At 40.7% G+C, this 25,264-nt stretch overlaps 1 protein-coding gene across 1 annotated transcript in view; it reads right to left on the bottom strand.

Annotated features, from left to right (window-relative positions):
- Positions 1 to 2,232: 2,232 nt before the first annotated feature.
- CCDC81 (coiled-coil domain containing 81) overlaps positions 2,233 to 25,264 on the bottom strand; it is a 35,349-nt gene continuing 12,317 nt past the window's right edge. The window contains exons 5-15 of the mRNA XM_054576390.1: positions 23,786 to 23,865; positions 20,128 to 20,246; positions 18,443 to 18,566; positions 16,172 to 16,265; positions 15,647 to 15,793; positions 14,676 to 14,780; positions 11,610 to 11,782; positions 10,349 to 10,427; positions 9,916 to 10,139; positions 4,535 to 4,660; positions 2,233 to 2,374 (exon numbers count right to left, since the gene is read on the bottom strand). Coding sequence (XP_054432365.1) covers positions 2,233 to 2,374; positions 4,535 to 4,660; positions 9,916 to 10,139; positions 10,349 to 10,427; positions 11,610 to 11,782; positions 14,676 to 14,780; positions 15,647 to 15,793; positions 16,172 to 16,265; positions 18,443 to 18,566; positions 20,128 to 20,246; positions 23,786 to 23,865 — 1,413 coding nt within the window. The remainder of the gene's footprint in view (positions 2,375 to 4,534; positions 4,661 to 9,915; positions 10,140 to 10,348; positions 10,428 to 11,609; positions 11,783 to 14,675; positions 14,781 to 15,646; positions 15,794 to 16,171; positions 16,266 to 18,442; positions 18,567 to 20,127; positions 20,247 to 23,785; positions 23,866 to 25,264) is intronic.

The raw sequence follows: 25,264 nt of genomic DNA, 5'->3' as shown, positions 1-25,264 counted from the left end.
CTATACAAAGAGGCACCTATTTTAGAAAGGGCTCCTATTTTTTCATCAGATTCTCAAAAGAGCCCAGGACTTTCCAAAACATTAAAAGCCACTGAAATAGGAAACCTGTTGACACTTTAAGCTGGCCTGCAGGGCCATAGTTCCGGAAATGACAGAACCTGATGATAATTCAAACCAATTTAGAAAAAAGACATTCTAATTTGAGTCTGGCCTAATACAAAATTAGCAGGTATCAGTTAAGATCAGGGAAGGAGATACCAAGTTATGAAACCCTGTTTAAAAAAAAAAAGTTCATTCTTTATTGTATGAAATCAGCTATTTTAATGAAGGACTATAATAAAGTTTGACTCTCAAAATGGTTCAACGGTAAAAACCGTATTACGTTTCATAACCTCACTCACATAACCAGGTCTCCATCTTAGCCTTGACAGGGAGAAGCACAGGGCCTTGACATCCCTTGCCATGATCCCTTATTACTCTTCGCCTAGTTCCTATTTCCTATCCTCAAAAATTTGGGGTAGGCCTCACCTCCTCCAAAAGCCTTCCCTCTCCATGCCAGGCAAAACTGACTACAAGAGCTCCATTTTGCTGTTCCGTAATATCAAATGCACGGTGCTCTTAGGGGTTTACCTTGTTAAATGGAGATCTCCTCGTCACTTCTCAGCTCCACACTACACAGTAAGTGCTCGGAAGGCAGGCGGGGACTGGTGACACCTTCATCTCCAGGTCACCGATCAGCTCGGTGTTAGGCACACATGAAGAGTCGGCAACACTACCAATGATGATAAATTGTAAGCACCGTTCTTCCAGTAAAAAATATCTATGAAGTTACATCTTTTCACCTAAACATATCAAAATTGCCTGAAGCCTTTTTTCTTTAATAAGGTCTATTTTTAAAAAATTAATGCAACACTTTCAGTCATTTATTATATATGAGAGACAAAGAAATATTCCAGTGACGCAGCAGATAGGGACCCCAGGCAAGTTAGGGCGTCCCCGGGAAAGGCTCTTGTTTTGAATATTGGTTGGTGACGATTGGATCTGCATGGAGCGATCTTCTGAGGAAATGGAAGGAAGTGGCAGAGCTGGAAGCTTGGAGGGAAAGGGTCCAGACAATTCCAGTCATCGGCAGCATGCTTACTGATATATAGAAAAAGACAACATTAGCAACGAACTGTGTCCAACATCAATTTGAGTGAACACTTTCCCGCGGAACTGTTTGGGGCTCAAAATATTCCTATTGTGTACTTGAGTAAGAAAAACAATGTTTCAGAAGTCTCCCCACATACACTTTCCCATTTTCTAAGCAAGGTGTGGCAGACAGGAAGTAAACACTCAAAGGGCCTTCCTGACTTTTGTATGTCAGAAACCTATACTCTGGCTCTACTTTGTTCATTGTTTTACCTGAGGTGGTTAGGACAGGGCAGAGAGAGGAAAGCTAAAGAGTGAAGATAAAAACGTTTTTTGAAAAAAATTTTTTTATCAACACCCATGCCTTCCCTGAAAATCAGTCCTTCGATGGGAATAGAGCCCTCTCCCCCAGCGGATACAGTTTAAGAAAGGGTACAAGTGAAGCCAGGAGAGGCGGTGGCACCGGGCGGGCCAGCCAGACTCCCCTCGCAGCACACACTTATCCCAGCAGTAACCCTACATCTGTGTGCGGAAATCACTGAACAGTGGCGTGCTCCCCAGAAGGTAAAAGGGAACATTGGCCCCCGAAGTCGGAACAAAGTCCCAGGTGTCATCAACCAGGAAACTCAGGAAGCATCCTCTGATCACCTGAGGAGTCTATATAGCCTAACCTCCCTCTGGGATATTCACACACACCCAGTCCTCTGGAAAAATCTAGAGCTGGGAGGAGGGATGGTAAAAAGTATCAGTATGAATTGTGATACACAGGCAGGCAGGTATAAAAAATTTATTATGACATTATTCATTACAGATGAAGAAAGGATACTGTTGTTTACACAGTCACAGGGGAGTGGCAGGGCTGGATGAGCAGCACCGCCACGGCCGGCCGGCCGGAATGAGGCTGGGTCCCATTCCCAGCTCCGGTGGCAGCGGGGCTCCATGGTGTTGGGAGGAAGACAGAAGAGGAGACCCGTCTACGTGACTTCAATAAGCAGTTAAAAGCAAGCTACTCCCAAAGGCACCAAAACCACACAACATATTCTTTCAAACATTAAAAACATAAAATCTTCTGCCAGGAATCACAGGTCCAAACTTTGGGTTTTACACAAACAACCGGGAGCCACGCAGGTGCTTGTTCAGCAGCCACAGGTTGCTGTTGCCCACGTTGGAGGTGCAGCGCTGGCACTGCCTGCAGCGCGGATACCTCTCACACTGGTCCAGGAGGAAGAGCTTGTCTGAGGCCCTGAGGAAAGGTGAGCAGAAGCAGCCGTTAGCAGGCGGTTCCTGCATTCATGCTGGGGACCTCGCTAGGAAGCCGGCGCGGTGGAAGGGACACAAAAGGAAAGTGACCCCTGGACCCTACCCTCTGGGAACCTACCACCCGCATGTCATCTTCTACCTGCGGTCTCTCCTCCTCCATGCCGCTACCTGAAGCTCACCCTAGCCTGGCATCTCCAGCTTCCAAACCTCTGGTGCCTCCTCATTCCCCAGTGAATTAAGGGTTTGAACCTGATGCCTTCACAGTACTGACCCACCCCTCCTCCCCAGCCACAGCCACCGAAAGCCTCAGAGAACACATAACTCGCTCAAGGTCACAGAGCCAAGCTCCCAAGCCTCTGTGTTTGCTGCTTTGCCATGTAGGTGCACCTTTACCTGACAGGCTCCCGGGAGACAGTTTGAGAGGGAGATCAGGCCGTTAAAGTGCTGGTTAACAGTTAACACCCAGCAGACAGTTAAGAGTTCACTAAAAGTCACAGGAGGCAAGAGGCCTCTGGAGAGTTGAGCAGGCGAAGGGAATGGAGACAAAGAGGGAGAGAACAAGAGAGGCTCGAAACAGAGAGGAAGGGGTGGAAGCGACGGATTTTCCACTCCAATAATTTTTCTTGATTAGGCAGGACAGTGCCTGGTACATTCCCCTACCCCAACAAAATTTCCACATGGGTGGAATTCTGTAGAAAGCAGCATCAAAGATAACCTTCAAATGAAAAAGAACTATCTTGGCAATAAGCAGGGGAAGACCTGCCTGGCTCACCTTGGCAACAGTATGGAGTATCATGCGCTAACTGCAGACTTCTGAACCTTGTGTTTTTTGCTTTGCTTTCTCTTTAAAACCAACCAATTCCTTCTTCCTGCCTGCCGCCTGCTGGAGTCCCTGCCCACAACTCGGCCTAGGTCCTCAGGGAACAGGCCTGCTCTGCCATGTCGTTGGAGCAGCTGCGTTATCCTGCCCTGCAAGGTTACTTCCGGCCGCCTCTATCCTTGGTCTCCATGTTGGCCGGACACTCTTCCAAAATCCAAGATCCTCCTGTCACTGATCTCACTGTCTTTTACCTGCTTTCCCCCAACACGGAGAAAAGGGCTTGAAATCTCCAACTCCCCTTTCCCGTCCTCTTTCAAACCACCACACAATCCCACTTTCCCTTTGGAACTTACTCTCCTTGTCCCAAAATACGGACTCTACCCATTACAAAGACATCCAAAAAATGCCTTAAAAAATCCAAAAGGAAAGGGAGAGTTACAGATCAACATCCATCATAAGAAATTTTACCTGTGATAGAAATTAGTTAAGAATTAAGATCTTATTTTGGTATATATTCAGGTATTTCTAACATTTGATTGCACAGGCTTGGCCTGTTTTTTCAAGTTTTTAACAGTCTATGAACTCATACCTTACATTGGCAAAGTAGTTCCACTTTTTTAAGAGTAGTACTTTTCTATCTCCTTATTTGATCCCCCAAACTCCTGTGTTAGAAGTCAGACAAGTGTTTACTTTCCCTATCTTACAAATAAGAAAGTCTTAGCTGCCTCGCCAAAGTTAGTGTTCATTTTCAAAGCTGTCAGTAGATTCCCTGACTCTAGATTGCAAAAAGGCAGCTGTGGAGAGGGAACAGGGATGGAATAATACGCTACAGAAAGATGTTTATGGTTGGTGCCATAATGGGTTTCTCACCGTTGCAGTCGCCAACCTCACCCAGCCCCTTGCCTCTGCTCTTAAACGAGCACTCTGTAAGCCTTGGGTGTGTTCAGATGGAAACTCAGTCTCCCTATCTTCACCTAGTTATTGCCAAAGGGAATTCCTTTCCTCCTCCCCCAATGCCTCCCCACTGTCCACAAAAAAGAAAATAAAGCCGCCTTATGCAGAGGCAAGATTAGGACAGAGATGGCAACTATATAAAATACCACACAATATTCTTCAATCCCATATTCATAACAAAGATCAGAGCAGTTTTTCCCACTGAACCTAGAATTATTTTCTCCATGAAGTCCTGTAAGCAGCCACTACTAATCAACTGGAGGTGGCACTCGAAGCCCATTTGCCCCCCCATTATTAGAGGAAAGTAAACAAGGAGCAGAGGGGATTTTCTTTGCAAACAAAGAACCTCTGGATCCGATCAGGTATTACCGCTCGAAAGCCTTCTCCTCCAGGTCCCGCTGCCTCTTCATTTCAGCACTCCGCTCCCAGTCCTCCTGCAAGTTTTGGTTCATTCTGTTCACTCGCTCCATCTCTGCATTTCTGTCTGCCAGGTGCCTGGGGAGAACAGAATAGTCAGGTTCCATTCACAACACTGGGAAGGGCATGCACCAAGCTTGGGAGCCCCCGCTCCTTTCATGGGAAATTAAACAAAAACCTTCTGGTTTTGTTTGCTACTCTTTGAAATGTACTAACAGGCATGAACACAGCTCTCAAATAATATATGAAGATCTTTCATCTTTAATCCTGGTTTAAGATAGCAAGAATGAAACCTTTTTCCAATTAGCAAATTCAACCTTTTAAGCTATTAATTTCCTTTGAGGCTAATTTAACTGCTCTGAAGAATCATCTCAAATGGATTTCTGACACTTTGTGTTTTTTACTGCTTATTCAAACCTCTCAGCTGTCAGTAATCAGCCTACCAGTTGCTATAGGCATCTTACAAGACAAAGTAGACAGGTGTACAAGAGAAACAAGAAACATAAGTGACCGGGCAAAAGAAAGTGGAATTGAGAAAATATCTAACATTGTAAACATGGTAAAACAAAAAACAAGGGGGATGAAGGTCATATCTTCAAAGGAGTGACTACTGTATAATATCTCTTCAAGTACAATGGTTCAGTATTTCCAATGTTAAGTGCTTCTATTACTGGTCTCCAAAGGTGTAAGTCATTGCTGTTGTGAATCACCTGAAACCTGATTCAAATTATTTATGTGGGCCTATTTCTTGCCAAACTGAAACTCTTACCATTAGTTCTTAATAAAGTCTTGAAGGGTCTTCGCTCTTTGTGACCCTCAATTTAGCCTGCTCTGAAGGACTTTGTGTTCCAGGGAGCAACCACCATGAGGTGTCAGGACCCTCCAGTAAAAATCAATAATGTGCTCTGTGCTGGTTCACTTTTCCTAGCAGCATGGCCACGTTTTCCTCTAACAAGCATAGTTCAGCAGTCATTATAAAGATTAAATGAAATAATATACAGAAAGTACCAATGCCTTCACACAATGGGAGCTCAATGACTGAATGGTACTTATTATAACCTTTTATTTTTCATAGTTCAATTGTAGTTAAAAACATATAACATAAAATTGAGCATCTCAACCACCTCTACGTGTGCCGATATATGGTGTTAATTGTATTAACATCATTGTGCAACCAATATCCAGAACTCTTTTCACCTTGTAAAAATGAAACTCTATACTCACTAAACAACTCCCCATTTCTCCCTCCTGCTGGCCCCTGGATATCACAATTCTACTTTGTTTCCATGAATCTGACTACTCTAAATACTATATATAAGTGAAAGCACATAGTATTTGTCTTTTTGTAACTTAGCCATTATGTCCTAAAGTGTCATCCATATGTTAGCATGTGTCAGAATTTCCTTCTTTTTTAAGGCTGAATAATATTCCATTGTATGTGTATACCACATTTTGTTTATCTAGTCATCTGTGGTTGAACATTTGGGTTGCTCCCATTGCTCAGCTATTGTGAATAATTAATGCCAATACGAACATGAGTGTGCAAATATCTCTTTAAGATCCTGCTTTCAATTTTTCTGAATGTACATCCAGAAGTAAAATTATTAAATCATATTGCAATTCTATTTTTAATTTCTTGAGGAACCATCAAACTGTTCTCCATGATGGTTGATGGGAATTTTAAATTCCCACAACAGTGCAACAAGTTTCAATTTTTCCACACCCTTGCCAACACTTACTATTTACTGCTTTTTTTCATAGTAGCCATCCTAATGGGTGTGAGATAGAAGCTCTCTCTCTCTCTCTTTCTCTCTCTCTCTCTATATATATATATCTCCCCCTTTGTCTTAGTTTTCTTTATTTTTCTTCTTTACATCATACTTGCATTTTAATGATTTTGTCTACCACTAAACAGATAATTTTATTTCTTTCTCTCTCATCTTTTGAATAATTTAAGAAGTACTTAAGTGTTTCATTGTGTGTGTGGTTTAAAAAAAATCTATAATTGTTCTTGATTTGTATATTTAATAAGGCAATCAAATCACATATATTATTCAAGATAAAGAGTGGCATATTTTATTTTTGTATTTGTGAAAAATTATTATACTGTTTAGCAAATGTATAAATGTTTTCTTTTCATAAGCCTTATATGTTCACATTACATTGATATACATATATATCTTAAAAAGCAAAAGACTTTATCATAAATCTACATAAGTGAGTTGCAGGGGAAAACACGAACAATTTGCTAACTGCTTATTCCATTCAGACCACCATAGAGTTGACACTCCAGGATATATATATGATCAAAACTAAATTTTTAAATTGTATAATATAAAACACATGTTTTAAATTTCTGCCATCTTTACCCTGCCATCTTTACCCTGCCATCTTTAATCACTGGAGTGGAAAATTGCTGTATATTAGGTTCTCATAAGTTAAACATTCAATAAAATATGAAATATCTCTTATTTGGGAAAGGCAGAAATGTAGTTAAATGCTAAATGACCTCTGTTTCAAACAGAGCAAATGATGACAGCTGATGGCTGAATAAGACTCACTACAGACATTTCACAGAACGTGGAAACCATTTGTCAATGAGCAGATATCTCATTGTGGTTTTGATTTGCATTTCCCTAATGATTAATAATGTTGAATATCTTTTCATTTGCTTTCTGGCCAATATTATACTATCTTTGAAAAGGGAGGTTAAAAAGTCAATTTAATTTAAATGCCTAGAAAGTAAGAAAATGAAGTAGGGTGAGCGGGGAGACAACTAGTATTCTCACAAAACTGCTGGTGGAAGCAAATTGCTATTCCTTTTTAGAAAGCAAACAGTCAGTATCTGGTAATATTTAAAATCTTCTTATAGGATTGATCTAGCAATCCCACTTTCAGGAATTCATCCAATAGAAAGCAAAACATGTGTGTGTGTGTGTGTGTGTGTGTGTGTGTATAAAAAACAAGTATATATTTAAAATGTTTAATAAAAAAAATTGTTACAACAAAATATCTGGAAACAAAATGTTTATTAATAGCACAAAAGTTAATTTATAGTAATTTATATTATTGATATTATTCTATTAAATTAGAAGAATGAATTTTATATATATGCACTGACATAAATATAAATTAATGATACATTATAAGATTAAAGAAAGGTTGGTTGTAATGTATAAGAGAGCTCATAGGTCTCATTTTCATTTACAAAACTGGAGGGGAAATATATGTGCATATTATTTTAATATATTTGTAAGAATAGGGAAAAGTATAAAAGTTTACATATTAACCTTAACACTGACAACACTTGGACAAGGGAAATTATTTAATCTGTTTTTTACTGTCTTGACCAATTGACATTTTAATTAGCATGAGTCGTTATATTTTTAAACAAAAACAGAAAAGTTCTTTTAAAAACAATAAAACAAGTAAAAATAACAGGCCTGATTACGCAGACTAAGTTACACACTCTGAAAGAAAATGACCTTTTTTTTGTCGTAGAAAGACCTAAGAGCATACCTTGAGAAGGACCAGAGGGCAGGGAGTTAGAAAAGACGAGAGAAGAGGGAGAATCTGGAATAAATAATAAAGGATATAGAACTGGAAAACAAGGCTCTGGCCCATACAGAAAACAAAGTCTAACTAGCTGTGGTCACAGAGGTAACCAAATAAAGACCACAGTTTGTATTTGTTCAGAGCTTTGAAGTTTCCGAAAATGCTCACACATCCATAATCTCATTGAATTCTCATAGTAAGGATAGGTAGGGCAGGGGTGATTATCCTTACTTTTCGTATGAGGAAAAGAGGGCTCAAAGATCTCGTGTGTGGTTGGGCTCAGATCCTACGGTGTCCGAGTGAGAGGGTTTACCCTCCTATCTCCAAGTTTAGGAGACTAACTAGAGAAGCCAAGGGCTAGAAGCAGAGGAGGCAGCTGCAGTAACCTCGCAACAAAACGCAAAGGGCGCTGGAACAGGCTGCGACAGCAGGCATGGGAAGAAGAGCCACCATGGGACGGACGGACACGAGAGAAGGCTGTTAGCTGTAGAACAGAAGCTATTTACAAGAATTATTTCACTTAACCCTCAAACACCCTGGAGGTAGATATTTGTATAATCCTGAACAACTGATAAGGAAACCAATGGCCTCACAGGTGTGTAACATGCCCGATATCCTGCTAGTGAAATGGCAGAACTACACCAATCAACCAGCACGGATGCTGGAAGTGGTCCTGGAGACTCCAGGTATGCATCCAGGCGGGGGAAGATCAGGTGGCGGTGGGGGAGGGGGCCCCAGGGAGGGGTTGGGGCAGCCTGGGCAGCAACGAAGGGCACTTGTGGTGCTTGAGGCAACAGCTCTTTTTTAAGAAGTATAAAAATATTTCAGTATTTTAAGAAATAGTACAGACATACAAATATGTATTGCCCTGGGCAGATATCCCACCCTGACTTGACGCTAAAAGCCATACATTTAATTACTCTTAGCTCCCTCAACTAACACAACCCCCCACCCTATCACCATGTACTCCGTCTTCCATCTACGGTTCCACTTACGTTTCGTGTCTGAGCCTACATCGTATAGAACATAACAGGCCTTTGCACCATCCCACTGACCATTTATAAAATTTTAATAAAATAACTTTTTTTCTCTAAGTACAACTGCCTTCTAAAAAGAGAACATTCATTTGAAGAAAAGCTCTTTTGAAACTCTGAGTACTTTAATAATTTTATAAAATCCCCATTGGCGGGGTGCCTAATTAGGCCTTTTAAGAAACTAGGTGCCTGGTGATTGAATTTGAAAGTACTTGCATTGGTATGGCACGAAGTCCTCCTCTGCCTACCTGTCGCCTTCACCACACGCCCCCCGCCCCAGCAATCTTCCATACAGCTTACTACGTGCCCAGCTCTCTGAAGGAAGGGGGTTTAGTGCAGGCTGAGAAAGGGCCCGAGTTTCACATCCGTGTCGACTTGAGCACAACCGCACACTTGTGCCTCACACTGTATTTCCAAAGGACAACTATTTGAAGATTTTGCACTGAAAAGGGAAGGGAAAATATAAAGAGGTAACTGGAGAGAGAAACGGAACCAAGAGAGTTTCAGTGGTTTTTTTCAAAGCTCATAACTTTTCTTCATAGGGTGAATTATGAGGATGAAACAAGATGAAGCATATAATAAGCTTAGCACAATATTCTGCACATAGTAAATCCTCAATGTGTTCACTATTATTATTCCTTCTCTGGGGCTGTATGAGAAAGAGAAAGAGTGAAGATGGAAGAAGGGAGAGAAGGTGGAGGGGAGGACGAGGAGGAGGAGGGAAATTGACCCGGGGTCTCTTACTCTTTTTTCGTCTTCTGAAGCATCTGCAGGTCCCGCTTTTGGTCCACCAGTTGGCTGAGGATGGCCTTCCTCTTGCGGCAAGCAGCTGCCTCCAGCTGGTGCTTCATGTAATGCTGCTCCCGCTCCCGCTTTTCTACCACCTCCAGCTCATCGTCATCCCTACCAAAGATGGGCTCAGAAGAGTCTGGCTCATAGATGGGCAGCTGGGGGAATTTGTTCTTTATCTGAAACAGGCACACACACAATGCAGTTACAATTATACCAGGGAACAAACTTTACACACAGGCTGGAGCACAGTAAAATACCAATACCTTACAGGAAGGAACAGGGGCCTCAAAACCACCAAATGGATAACACATTACAGTATTTGTACGTATTTTTAGAATGCTATTGGAGCACTGCATAATTTTTAACTTAATAATTGTTCCCTTACCTGTGCACTCAAAGCTCTCTTGTAACACTCTGTTTCTTCCATCTTATCTTGTATATACTTGGCTCTTTGTGCAGCAAGTCTGACAGTTAAGAATAAAAGAAGATGGGCCAAAGTTTGTTACCGAGTCTTTAGAAATACAGATTTTAACGTTATCAAAACGTGTCTAATAAGTATTAATAGGAACAAAAGCTTGGTAAATAAAAAGTGGTATTTCCTTCCAGCAGCTTTCATTTTAAGAAAGAAAAGAGTAATTCAAATCCATAGGCTAGTGGACAATGCACTGAACAGCACTGGACAGATAAGACAGGTATAAGCAGGTGACCAACCATATTATACAAATGCACTGCTAAGACAGGCACTCTTCTTCCCTCCATGCTTTCAAAAAAAAACCAAAAATCTAGATAGAAAAACAGGAAGTGTCTATTCATTCTATAAAATCATTCATCTTAAGATTCCTTTTAAAGAAAAGTGACCTTTCCTACTATGCATTATGATTTGTCTCCAAGGAACCCACAAGATCAATGCAATGGGTATAATGGAACATATGCATTCATAGGCATATAATTTTTTGGTCACAGAAACTAGTTTTATTTGTTTAGAAGTCTCTCTCACACTGGATTAGCCTTCTTAATTGCTCTCCTAAACTCAGTAGCGGGAGCATGGCCCCTTAGCAATGTTTGACCCCTGTGGCCCTGATCCTATCCTGGGCCCCAGAAGACCCAAGCAGGACAAATCAGATTCTCTTTCCTGAAAATCTAGAACTAAGACTAACACATCCACGTTTGAGCTGGAATAAAGATAAAGACAATGTCATTTAAGGAGCTGTGGGTGTGAGCAGAGAGAAAGCTTTTATTTCATGGCTTTTTAGTTCCCATACATTCCTGCCCTTGGTGTCCACAGGGCCTCCCTACCTACTTATCATAAAACCTCAGTTTCGCCTTGAAATCACCTGGGAATGGCTAAGAATCATGCCCTGCTCAAGACAAGTCCCTTCCAGCATTAGTGATGACAAAACAATACAAAATGAGACTCTATAATAATTAACGTAATTGTAGTTGGCAACCATTACTGCAAAGATAATTATAATGGTTTTTTCATTTTCCTACTGAAACCTTAGCTGCGGTACTGGCTGCTAGCTGGATTGGTTTGCTCAGTTGGCTACAGTTGTGCGAAACTACCAATGCTGATTAAATCCCACGTGAAAATAAGCTTCACGTGAAAATTCCAGTCCATTTTCCTGAGCGTGTCTAGCTAGACTCACTCCTCTGTGAGTTGCACTTGTTCTAGGCGTTCCATCAACTCTTTGTTTTCTCTTTGTTGTATTTCCTTTTCCCGTCTATTATCCATTTGTTTCAGGAGACTTTGGAAATATTTCTCTTGCTTTAAAGCCTTAATCTCAGGACTAAATGGCCGTTTATCAAATAGGAAGGATTTCTAGAATGAAAGAGAAGAGATTTATTTATTCTAGAATACCAAAAAGCAACAAAGAATAAAGGTAATCATTCAGAAGGTTAAAATCAATCAGGTAGTATTTACTAATTTGTAATATTTATAAATCCTCAACACAGTAACCAGCTAATAATGAGGTAACCCACAAAATAATATGAACATGCTCAAGGTTAAATCTGAGCAGCACTGACCAACGCCCACTGTCCGAGAGAGAGGGGAAAGAGGACTTCATGAAGGAGGTCCTGAGCTAGTACATACAACACAGAGGTGGAAAGGAGGAGGAGTTCTGAGTGAATGCAAAACATGAGCAAGGACAGAGAAGAGGTGGGGAGAGGGAGAACTGAACTCTCACTTTGGGCCTGACCATTCTAGACACCAGTGACTCAATAGTGGCCAAGGACAGAGACCCATAGCCAACCTTGCTGTCATCGAGCCTGCATTCTGGTGCAGGAGGCAGAAAGTGAACAAGTAATCAATAATATAAGGCAGTGGTAAATGCTATGAAGCCCTTATCATAGCAAGTGACTAGGTGGGAGTAGGATTAAATTGGTTGATTATTAGGGAAAGCTTTTCAGTGGAGATGACTGAGTCGCTGCCATTGCAGATATCAGGAGACCTTTGTCCCATACAGTAGAAAGAGCAAATGCAAAGACATTAGGTAAAAAATAAGCTAGGTATGTTTTAATAGCAGAAGGAGGCAGCTGAGGTATAGTGGGCAAGGGGAAAGTAGAAGTATAGGAGCCCAAAGAGGGTGGCAGGGGCCATATCATGTAGGACCAAATAGGTCAAGGTAAGTTTAAATTTTATTTTAATTCAATGGGAGGCCATTAGATGTATTTCGGTTAATCATTTTGAAAGGCTGCTGTGTGGAAAATGGTGGAAGGCTAACCGCCAGGCTGATTAGGGAGGGTATTGCAGAAGCTCAGCCTTATAATGTGGCTGGGACTAGGGTGGTAACACCGAAGATGAAGAGATGTTAGATACATTGCGAGTAAAGGCAGGCAGACTCGCAGAAGGTGGGACGTGGGGGACAGAGGAGGAGGAATCTGGAATCCGGTGCGTGGGACTCTCCACCTGGGGATGCCACTTACTGAGATGGAAAGCTGAGCGAAGAACAGGCTGAGAATCGGAATCAAAAAGTCCTGTTTTGGTCTTTTTAAGTTTAAGACGTCTACAGATACATCAAAGAAGAAATACTAAGTGAGCAGTAATAAATATAAGCCCAGAATTTGTATCTAAGAGTAAAGAGACACCACGCCTCACTCTCGAAAGCGCAGCGCTCCCCTCCCGCCTTCCCTGCGGTCCCTGCCTGGGAAGCTCTTCTCGCGTTCCTGTCTCTCCCTAACTCCTGTGTGTCAGAAGGTCTTTCCGGGTCTCGGGTCTGGGTTGAGTAACTCTCCTCTTTGCTTACCTACTGCTATATTTAACGGCGAATCATAGCACTTAGTATACCCCACTCTTGTTTCATTAAATCTGCATGCCCCCCTCTCCCCGCTGCCTTCTCTAGACCTCTTTAGAAGGGACACTTGTCTTATTCATCTTCGTATTCCTGGCCCCCAGTACAGTGACAAACACATAAAAATTCAGTAATAAGTGTTAGATGATAAATAAAGTATATTCTGTTAGATTTATGGCCAGAGTGCCAGACTACCACCTAGATAGTGAGTGAAAGGAGAATGATTCAGGCAGAAGTAAAAGTAGGCCCATAATGATCGAAAACATTAAATCAATGACAAACCAGGTAGCTCACAGAAATCTGAAGCTCGGTTTCTCAAACTTTAATGCCCCCACAGATAACCTAAGTATCTTATTCAAATGTACATTCCCATTCTGGAAGTGTGGAGTGGGACCCTAGACTCTGCATCTCCAGCAAGCTCTCAGGTGACTCTGGTTCTCTCTAGATCGGCTGTTCCTGGGCAGGACTTTAGTATGTTGCTCTTACCCCTCGCCCCCACCCCAGCTCCTGGTTGAGAATTTCTATCATTAGCAACCACTGTAATGACTAATAGGAACTATATTGGGAATGTGAGTGGTGTGGAGGCTGACACTGGACCACTCCTGCCCTAGAAGGAAGGAAGCTTCAGCCTTGCACAACCCACTTTTCACCTCTGCCAGTTAAAAACCGGCACAACCTGCCATGTGGTGGGAAAGAAAAAGGAACCATGTACCAAACATGACAAGCTCCGAGGAGCCACATGACGGGCCTTACAAATTCGGTGATCAAAAGTAACCATGCAGGATGGTCTCATCACAAGCTCCTAACTGGGCAGGTCAGGTAGCAGGTAGTCAGGATCCAGGCCTAACGCTTCCTTAGCAACGGTCAATGTTTACCTTAAGTAAACTCTGTCCATTGTTCTTATGCACCTAGGATAACATACCTTCAAAATTTCAGAGTAATTTTACCCCTTGAAAGCACTGGCACCAGAGCACGCGACCACCGAACCCCACATTGTCACCTTGCTCCCCGCCTACCAACTCAGTGCTGTGAATGTTCATTATTATCCTGCACCAGTGTTAAAGAAGCATGCGTTCCTCAGTTTTGCGTTTTAACCAGTCCTAGAGATTTCTGTGCTGTGCTTTCTCCCACCTCCTTAATCTACCACCAATCTACCACCCCCAATGGCTTTCAAGTAACCTTCCTATGATTCTGTCCTATGATTCTAATGTATAAAATAAGCTGCAAGATTGCCATTCTCCAGAGCGTTTTCTCAGTCCCTTCTGATTTTGCTCCTAAGCATGTCCTCAAAATTTTGGCTCTAATAAACTCTTAGGAAAGTTTTCTATAAGCTGGACATTCTTTTGTGGACAGCAGAGAGTGGACCCAAAATTCACAGGGTGGGTCAGGCATTCACAATAGAAATTCTAAAAAGACCCTTACGTAAAATTCAGGTTTCTCATTCTTCTGGATCCTCACAGCTTCAGCAACTCCAAGATTATAGGCAGCATTTTTTTGATTCTGTTCTCTAGTAGCCAGACTTCTCAACTTTAGGGCAGAAAAAAATTATAACACATTAGAATACAGCCTTTAAAACTTTTAATTCTAATACAGCAAAATAATCTAACCAAGGTAGGAACCAATGTCTTCATAGATTTATGAAAGTGGGTTGGGGGAGTTTTTTTTTTTTTATTTCCTGTACTTGGGCTTCAGGCACCACTGCAGGGACCCCAGTTAGGAATGGAAGATTTTGTAAGTGGTTACCTGATATCGCAAATGCAGGAAAGGGCAATGGGGTCAATTATTAGAGACCACAGACCAACTAGTGATAGTGCAAATGCAAAGGTGCCACACTGTCTTTGCTTCCTGAGATAGGCCATGAATTTGAGAAAAAAAGCCTTGACCAGGATTATATTTTACCAGAAATCAAAAAATAAAGCCATATAAATTCAGAAATTCCACCTTTAAAATTTAGTCCTTAGCTAGCTTCAATATTCATCCCAGTGTTGTTTATTATTAGCAAATCTAAGTTTTAGTTCTGTAGCACATAAACAATTAAATATGTTACCATACAGGCAATAGGATAGAACTTTTTTTAAAAAAAGATTTTACTTAGTTTTACAGAGAGAAGGGAGGGAGAAAGAGAGGGGGAGAAACATCGATTTGCAAGAGAAACATCAACGTACAAGAAAAACATCAATAAATCGCCTCTCTCATACTCCCAACTGGTGACCTGGCCTGCAACCCAGGCATGTGCCCTGACTGGGAATCAAACTGGCATCCTTTTGGTTTGTGGATGATGCCCAACCCACTGAGCCACACCAGTCAGGGCTGATGGAACTTTTAAAATGGTATTTTATAATCATGTCCTACTGACCCATGTTAAATACTCTTTAAACAAGGTGTTGAATTACCTGGTGTTTGACAAAAGTCTCTTGGTCTTTCAACATCTGATACTGCTGTAGGAGTCGCTCATCTTCCTCCTCTCTCCTCTTTCTCTCCTCACTGTAGTACAATGGGGAATTTCGTTGTGCTCGTTGCAAACATACGTAACACATCTCCTACAATAGCAAGTTTTAGGACAAATTAAGTTTTACCTTTTACTTTTTTGCCTTCACAAGCTCTCCAAAGGTTGGATGTATCATATTGGCAAAATGAGATTTGCAAAGTGAATCCCACATATATGCAAGAGGATTTACTGAACTTTCACTCAATAGATTGAAGTATCTATAGCAACTAAAAATTAGTAAGAGATTTCCCACCCCTATTTCTGTTAACTAGTTGATTTTGACTGGTAGATAGATCTATCACAGTCCAATTTCAGGTCCCGAGTGTAGGAGCCATGCCCATATATTAAAAGGGATTCCCAGAACTCTCACTGAGAAACAGAAGTCAAAGAAAGATTCTGATTAAGTTTTGTTTGTTTGAAGACACTGTACCTGTCCTGCCCTATTATGATCCTGGCAAGCGGTGGCTGGAGAAATTTTAGGTTTCATTTCATTGCCATTTTTCAGACACCTTGAAAATGAAACGGTATAAAAACAATGCAACATTAATGAACATTTAACACGGTGTGACATCTAGAGCAATGATAATTTTAGAGGCAAGTGTAAATATAAAATAAAGAATAAATATGTCACTGGTTTTCTTCAAAGCATCTGTATGTGTAGAGATTAAGAGCCTATGCTTTGTGTCAGGTACACGTGGGTTTGCCAAGGGTTTTTGCTTACAGGCTAACTGGCATTACACCAGCTGGGTAGTCTTGCAAAGCCTCAGTTATTAGTTCTGGGAAATGGGGATAAAAGTTATTCATCCTACAACAATTTATTAAGTGCTTACTATGTACATTGTTTTCAACGTGGGAGATGCAGTGAAGAACAAAATACACACAAAAAAAAACAACATTCTGATGGGGATAGACAGACAGCCAATAAACAAGAAAAATAAGTGAACTATATAGTATTTCTGACTGTGATAAGTGCCGCACAACGCTGGAGGAATGGCATCCTCGGCAGAGTCAATGAGTGCAAAGTACTTGAAGTGGGCGCATGCCTGTGCTCAGGGCAACTAGAGGGAGGTCAGAGATCAGGCAGGATCCCGCAGGCCATAACAATGCCTTTGGCCTTTCCCCTGGGTAAGAATGGGAAGCCACTAAGGGTAAAATGTCCAATATTAGCAAAGCTGTAGGGAAGACAGCAGTCCCTCCTATTATTCCTTCTAGAAAGGCAATTTGGTACAATCTTTTTGAGAAAAATTGGTAATGTGCACCAAAGGCATAACCAATGGTCTTGTCCCTTATCTCTGGAATTTCACTTTAAAGTTTTTATCCTGTACAATATTCAGGTATTCAATGTGCAAGGATAACATTATTTAAAAATGAAAACTCATCTAAATATCCAATAGAAGATTGATTAAGCAAAAGGTTTAACCAAAGAGAGGATATGCAATCATTTGTTTCTGTTCTGGAGCAGTTAAAGCCATGAGGAGCTCAACCACTTATTGTTAAGTGTAACAAAGGTTCAGATGATCTCAGTTTTATTTAAAATGGGTGTATATGTTGCAAATATATGTATATATTGTATAAGCATTACAATGGAAAACATACATCACAATGTTAACAAAGATTCCTCTATTTAGTGGGATCATGGGTCTTTTTTTATCTCTTGCTTTTTCTCATTTTTTTCAAAATGTTTGTGATAAACATGTATCTCTTTAGTAATCAGCACAAAGAACATTTGTTGGTCAACTTCTATAGGAAACCTTCACTAACAATCCCCAACAATTACTTTCTCCTCCTTGTAGCCTCTCTTGTTGTCTTTATCATGTGCATTACTTAGTGTCAGTCCCCCTACAAGACTATAAATTTTATTAGAGTAGGCTTATATGTCTTTTATATGCCTTATAGCTCTGTACAGTCTGTATTGGAAACTGCCAGGCACACGATGGTGCTCAGTGTTTGTTGGATTGAAGTAAATTACAAAGTATTAAATATTTAACTCTCAATTATATTTCATAACACTGAGGTCTAAAACAAGCATGCTCAGGGTTGGCACATGACTTTAGTAATCCAAAAAGTACATAAATTGCACACATGAGAGCTGATACCACTGTGACACATTAATAAATTGAAAGGTAACAGCACAGTACAAGGTACCTTACTAAAAGTACTCAGTAAATACTTGAGTATGGTTGACTGACTTGAAGTCTTAAAAAGTATCCTTACTCTCAAAGGGAAAAGGAGAAAATATAATTTTTTTGACATAACAAGAAAAAGACACAGCTATCACACGTTGCAATATATTCATTCACTCAAAGAGCATTTAGTGAGTCCAGCCATGTATGGCAAAACTGCGCTCTAATTTGATCTAAATATGAAACTGCGTCAAGTCATAATATCCAAGCACTTAGGAAATAGCAAGGGAAGTTTACCCAGATCCATAGGAAAGTTAGATATTCCCTCCTCTGTGCTATTTTGTTTCCACCTGTGTCATAACATTTAACCTACTGAATTTATTGCTTTATGTATTTCTGTCTTTCCACTGCATCGTGAGCTCTGACTGTCTCTCTTATCCCCATCATCTAGTACATAGCATGTACTCAAGAACACTGGATAAAGGAATGAATAAACATTTTATTAAATACTCTGAATCACGAAATGACTCAAAAATATATTTAGTAAAGTGTAACAGAAAAAAATACCAATGCATTACCTTTCAGGGGTCCTATTCTTCTCCTGTCTCCCACTCTGCTCGAACTTATTTGGCAAGTTGATGCCTTTCACTTCGTCAGAGGAGACAGCTTTTCTATCTGTAAGTTTCTTGGGTGATAAGATCTCTGCAGGATGATTGTAAGTGAGTTTCCTTTCACCTTTAAATGGGTATTTTGTACTTAACACAGATCTTTAAACTCATAATTTTACCAGAGAAAATCTTCACATAAGATACACTTTCTTATCTTTAACTTATTTTCCTTCTCCCTAGTGTGGTTTAAAAATACAGGGTGGAGCAAAAGTAGGTTTGCAGTTGTGAGTAATGAAACAGAGTTTATTCTTTCATTATCATTGATTATTATAATATTTTCCGTAAGAACAACTGTAAACCTACTCTTGCCCCATTGTGTATATGTTTTTGCTGTATACTTATGACATGCAAAGCACTGGCTGGGCACTTTAGAAAATACTAAGAGGCAAGTCTTCACCCTTAACTATCTTTCAAAAAAAAGCTATAAACAAAGGACATGAGAACTCCCATTTGTGGAGGTCTTACTATATGCCAACAATGTTAAGTACTTCATATGCATTGCATAAATAGCAACTCAGGACAATAATGCAAAATGTCTAAATCCAAAACACTGTTGTATTTAAGGGTCTGACATGTTCAGGGAAGAGAGAAGCTACTTCAGAATCCAGTGATGAAAGAAGTGTTCATGAAGGAAAAGAGATGTGAAAAAGGTGCGAAGAGGTGAGGAGGACTAGGATAGATTGTAAGAAAAGGAAGAGCATTCTAGGCAGAAGGAAAAAGCGAACAAAAGCATGAGGTCAGGGAAGGGGAAAGCATGTTAGAACATGAATAGACAATTTTGCTCAAAGAAGGAGTCTATAGGGAACAGTGACAAACAAGGCTAAGGAAGTGAAAGCATGTGACTATAAAAGCGTATCTGTGATACTGCAAGCCATGTTACAAACCAATGTCTACAAACCAATCTTTACCCATTGATGTGTTTTGTTTGGTCCAATCGGCCTTTTTGGTTTCAAGGTCAATTTGTTGTCAACATTTAAATGCAATAGATAGCAGGATCACTGCTTCACTTGAAAAATTAGAAAAATTGATACCACTTTGCTCACATTTGCACAAATCAACAATCTGATAGACGAAGTCCTCAACTGGTAGTCTGGCAACCCCTGCGAATGGATCCCTAGGACCCTTTGAAAAGTCTTTGAAGTTCTAGGTTGTTTCATATGCTTCAACCGAAACAACGAATCACAACAGATAAATGGAAACACAGATATGAGAATCCACTATCTTCTGTTAAGCCAGATATCAAAGATGAAAAATTGCCACTCTTCATTTTTCATAAAAATGATTATTTATGGTAATATGTCTCCCTATCATGTTATATCCAACCGATTTTACACATTTATGTTATCTGCCTGGACCCTGTAAGCATCTGAATTTTGACCCTTTTAGGGGAGCCAGCAAAGAGATCATAGTCTAAGAGCCCAAGAGTCATAAAGTGGTTAAGGTGAGATACAGATTCTAGGAATAGGGATGTTTGAGAGAAGAATAAAGCGATTATTCATGAATCTAACTTTATTTACTCTGGGCATAGGAGTTTCTAAGCAATATGGCTAGGTTCATTAAGCAGGAAAGAGTGACAGATTATACCACTGGCATACCTCTGACACCTCCTTTGTCTCTCCCGTCTTTTAACTCGCACTTTCTTGGCTCATTCTTTCCACCTTCTTCTACAATGGTCTCCATAGGTGGTTTGTTCTCCATCTCCTTAAGCTCAATCCTAGGAACAAACCAAGATGTTTGTCCATCTGGACCTGAATAGGTGACTGTGTGAACACTCAATTCTGAGCAGCAGCCCAGCTAGCTTGCTCATTCTGAAATAAGCCCACTTCTCTCAAGACAGGGAGTGTTTTGGTTTGCTACATACAGTTCATCAACTCACCCACTATCTTTGAGGCTAAGCCTGGGAGCTGACCAAAACCTTCCCCCCTCTACACTGAGGGCTCAAAAGCAGCCCTTGTGTAAATTGCTTTGAAGGCCTGGATTTAAGTTGTTCGTTTTAGTTTCAGTTTGAATTTGCCTGTCTTTACCAGTTCTGTAACCAGATGCCATAGGGGTGACAGAGTAAAAGGTGGTTGTTGGATAGTTTGAAGGCAAGGATTCACAGCCTCAGAAACAGACTATGCCCAGATATAACCATTACACCCCTCATTCTTTCTTCTCCCCATTCTCCATCCTTTCCCCTGCAAAACTGAGGGACTTGCAAAGGCACAATGGGAGAAGGGGTGTGTTTCGTTTGTGTGTGTAGTCGTAGATTTTCTTTGGTCTCAGGTATGGAGTGTTGGGTTAAAGTTTGGGTGGGGGTGGGGGTGGGCATGGGAAACTTCCAGTAAATTCAGGGGCCAAACTTCAAATCAATAAAACACCTACAACGGTTTTAAGTATTTGAGTCCTTGCATCCATTTCTAAGATTTCTAATTTTCCTTGACTGACCGTAATTATTTCCCTCCTGGAATATAATCCAAAACATGTCCAAGGGGAAAACCAAGTTTGCCTTCAAAAATATAATCATAAAATTATTTTTAACTCATTGATTTATGTTTAATGAGTAAGGTGATTTGGTACAATTCAAGAACACTGGGACAGTCAGGAGCCATAGCTTTATTTCTGGCTAGGCCACTAATTAGTTGTGTGACCATTTCATCTGGAAGACAAGGGGGTTGGACTAAAAAATCTCTAAGGCTTATTCTGGCCTTCACACTGATTTTGATGAGAAATGTGTCATACAGTCCTTCCAAGAAAAAGTGCTTCCAAGTCAACAAACAAAGTGTCACCAACTGAAAAAAATAATGAGAAAATAATATTCTTAGAAGCTGGTTGTTATTTCCTAAACTTCCTCCACCTGAAATGGACCCTAGTTAATGGTACAGAAATTAACATGGTTAAGGGACTTCCGGCCAAGATGGAGGCATAGGTAGATACACTTTTCCTCCTTGCACAACCAAAAAAAGGACAAGAAATTTAAAAACAAAAAATAACCAGAACTGTTAGAAAATCAAACTGTATGGAAGTCCAACAACCAAAGAGTTAAAGAAAAAACATTCATCCAGACCAGTGGGAGGGGCAGAAATGGGCATCAGGCAGAGAGGACACGCAGCAAGGCAGCAGCTAGAGGACCAGGCAGATGAGGTGGCAGCTGGCAGACCAGGCCGTCCCATGGTTGTGTGCAGATAAACCAGAGGAACAGTTGGGGAACAAGACAGACTGCACAATCCAGGGTTCCAGTGCAGGAAAAGAAAGCCTCAAAAGCTCCGGTCGTGGGGGTTGCGGTGGCAGGAGAATCTCCCTGCCTCACAGGAGAGTCAGTTAGAGAGACCTAAAGGGTCCTAGAACGTACACAAACCCACCCACCCATGAATCAGCACTAGAAGGGCCCAATTTGCTTGTGGGTAATGGGGGAACTGACTGAAAGCCAGCCAAGAGCTGAGCAAGCGGCATTCTTCCCTCTTGGACCCCTTCCTGACATAAAGCATCACAACACAGTGACCTGGGTTGTCCTGCCCTGGCGAATACCTAAGGCTCTGCCCCTCCGAATCTAGCAGGTGCGCTGAGACAAAGAAATCTGGCCCAAATGAAAGATCAAATCTCCAAAAATAGAACTAAGCGACAAAGAGATAGCCAACCTATCGGATGCACAGTTCAAAACACTAGTAATCAGGGTGCTCTCAGAAATGGTGGAGTATGGTCGCAAAATGCAGGAAAAAGTGAAGGCTATGCAAAGTGAAATAAAGAAAAATATACAGGGAACCAACAGTAAAGGGAAGGAAACCAGGACTCAAATCAATGATTTAGAGCAGAAGGAAGAGATAAACATTCAACCAGAAGAGAATGAAAAATAAGAATTCAAAAAAAATGAGAAGAGGCTTAGGAACCTCTGGGACAACGTTAAATGTTCCAACATCTAAATCATAGGAGTGCCAGAAGGAGAAGAGGAAGAACAAGAAATTGAAAACTTATTTGAACAAATAATGAAGGAAAACTTCCCCAATTGGAACAAGGAAATAGACTTCTAGGAGATCCAGGAAGCTCAGAGTCCCACAGAAGTTGGAACTCAAGGAAGGACACACCAAGGCACATCGTAATTCCATTACCCAAGATTTAAGATAAGGAGAGAATTTTAAAAGCAGCAAGAGAAAAGGAGACAGTTACCTACAAAGGAGTTCCCATAAGACTATCGGCTGTTTTCTCAAAAGAAACCTTGCCAGCAAGAAGGGGCTGGGCAAGAAGTATTTAAAGTCATGAAAAGCCAGGATCCGCATCCAAGATTACTCTATCCAGCAAATCTATCATTTAGAATGAAAGGGCAGATAAAGAAAGTGCTTCCCAGATAATATCAAGTTAAAGGAGTTCATCATCACCAAGTCCTTATTAAGTGAAATGTTGAAGGGACTTATCTAAGGAAAAAAAGATCAAAAACTATGAACAGGAAAATGACAACAAACTCACAACTATCAACAACTGAACCTAAAAATAAAAAACTAAGCAAACAACTAGAACAGGAACAGAATCATAGAAATGTAGATCAGAGGGGAGAGGGTGGGGGAGGAATGGGGGGAAAGGTACAGGGAATAAGCAGCATAAATAGTAGATACAAAATAGACAGGAAGAGGTTAGGAAGAGTATAGGAAATGGAAAAGCCAAAGAACTTAAATGTACAACCTGTGGAAATGAACTAAGGCGGGGGGGGGGCGGGGGGCGGACGCAGAGTGGGGGGGAATAAAGGGGAGGAAAAAATGGGACAACTGTAATAGCATAATCAACAAATATATATATTATATATATATATTATATATATATTTATATCATGATTAAGAACACACATGAGTGAATGATGGCCAAAATGGAAGTAAAACCCAAGTCTCCTGATTCTTAGTCCAGTGTTCTTAATATTGCACCACGTTGTTACACTTGTTAAAAAAATTAAAATTATAATTAATTTTTGTACCTCTATAAAATGGATAAAATTATAATACATACCTAAAATGGTTGTAGTGAAGATTAAATACAATAATATTTAGAAAGTGCTTAATAGTACCTGGCATCTATGAAGGGCTTCACAGATATTAACTAGTTTTATTATTTGCTGTTGTTATTATGATCATTGTCAGCAGCAGCCACCAGTAACACCCACCCCACTGCACGCTTGGGGTAAGTCTATTACTAAAAAGAGCACAAGCTACTAAAGGCTGAGAAACACTGCTGAATTAGAAAGGCACGGATTGCTGGTGCCTGGAGGAGCCTGTGAACCAAATCACTGACCTCGGAAATGCAAGCACATTGCTAGTCTGTCCCTTGAAGTTCTCTCTGCTCGATAACACCGAGTCCACTGTGCCAGGCCTCTGAGGGACAGAGACAGAGAAGGATGACGCCTGGGTTGCGGTCCAGGACACAGACAGATCAAAGCTACAGGGTATCTCAGAGTCAAGGCTACTGTGATAATCTTTATTGTTATATTTTTATTTTATTTTTTCTATCGTATTGTTGTTTTTATTTAGTGCTTAAAGTTTAGAGTTTCAAATCCAAGGAGGAATGATCTAAGTTGCCAAAATAGTCACCCTGGGTAGTCACATAACAATGCCAATGATGCTGCCTTTCCTCACACCATTTCCTCTTTGGAAATTGCCCTCAGAATTGGCAGCTTCTGGACACATCTTTAAGAGGATAGCCAACTTACTGAAACTCTCAGGAAGATGAGCAAAATGACAAATTCCTCTCTGGACTCAGATAACTCTAATATTGCACCTTGGATTTTAAAAGGAGGGTTTGGATCCAGGTGGACTCATACTCAAATTCCCACACTGCTAACAGCTATGGAGACCCCAGGTACCTGAGGATAATAATAGGGTCTAATTTATAGGATTTTTATGAGATACTCTTTGGAAGTGGCCAGCCCATAGTAAGCACTCAGAAAATAGCAATTATTATAATTATCATTACATTATAAAATAATCACACTATTACATTATACTAGTATAGAATAATATATAAAAGTATTCTTTTTGGATTAATGATATAACTCCCAAAAAGCTTTGAAGGGAATTCCTAGAAAGAGGTTTTTAAAATGTTTTGTGCAAAAGCAGCATCACTGAAATAAGCACACAGCTTCCCAGGGGAAGTACTCCGAGGTCAGCAGGTCAGGGCTCCGGTTAAGAAACAAGACATTTGCGGGGTGGGGTGGGGGCCACGGAGACCAATCACTCTCACCGCTTCACAGCAGTTTCTCAAAATGTGTTTTAGAGATGTTAATGAGTATTGGATTAACCTAAAGTTTCCTGATTAAATACATTCAGGCAGTTAAAGTGGCTTCTTTGCAGCCAGACTTCTCAGATCCCTCAACATGCTCTGTCCGTAAGTGTGATACATGCAACCAGCTCCCCATCTGCTTTCGCCTCCAACCCCGTTTTTCAGAGACTAAATCTCAGGACTAGTTCTTTTAGCAAAACGCCCCTTAAAAATTATGTCTTAGAGTGCAGCTGGTCAATTAAAAATGTCATCCTCTCTTTTAAACACATGTCAAAGCTACAAAATTCTGTAGAGTCCTTCCAGCGCTTTGGCCTTGCCCAATTTTGCAGGTCTTGCCTTGCATATTTATGGGAAAGAGAGGGCTGTAGCTGTGTGTGTCTCCACTTTCCACACACAGGCTTGACAGACCTCTTAACAATCCTGCATGAAGCCGCTTGCAGGGAAAACACTAAAGGCCCATTATGCGCAACCCCATCTCCCAAGTCTGCTCCATGA

The sequence above is a fragment of the Pteronotus mesoamericanus genome, unplaced genomic scaffold (assembly GCF_021234165.1).
Source record: "Pteronotus mesoamericanus isolate MK-2021 breed Mesoamerican mustached bat unplaced genomic scaffold, CSHL_Meso_final contig_33, whole genome shotgun sequence".
In the NCBI taxonomy this organism is placed as follows: Eukaryota; Metazoa; Chordata; class Mammalia; order Chiroptera; family Mormoopidae; genus Pteronotus; species Pteronotus mesoamericanus.
Note: the sequence above shows the minus strand (reverse complement) of the source record. Positions and strands in the feature narration are given on the sequence as shown.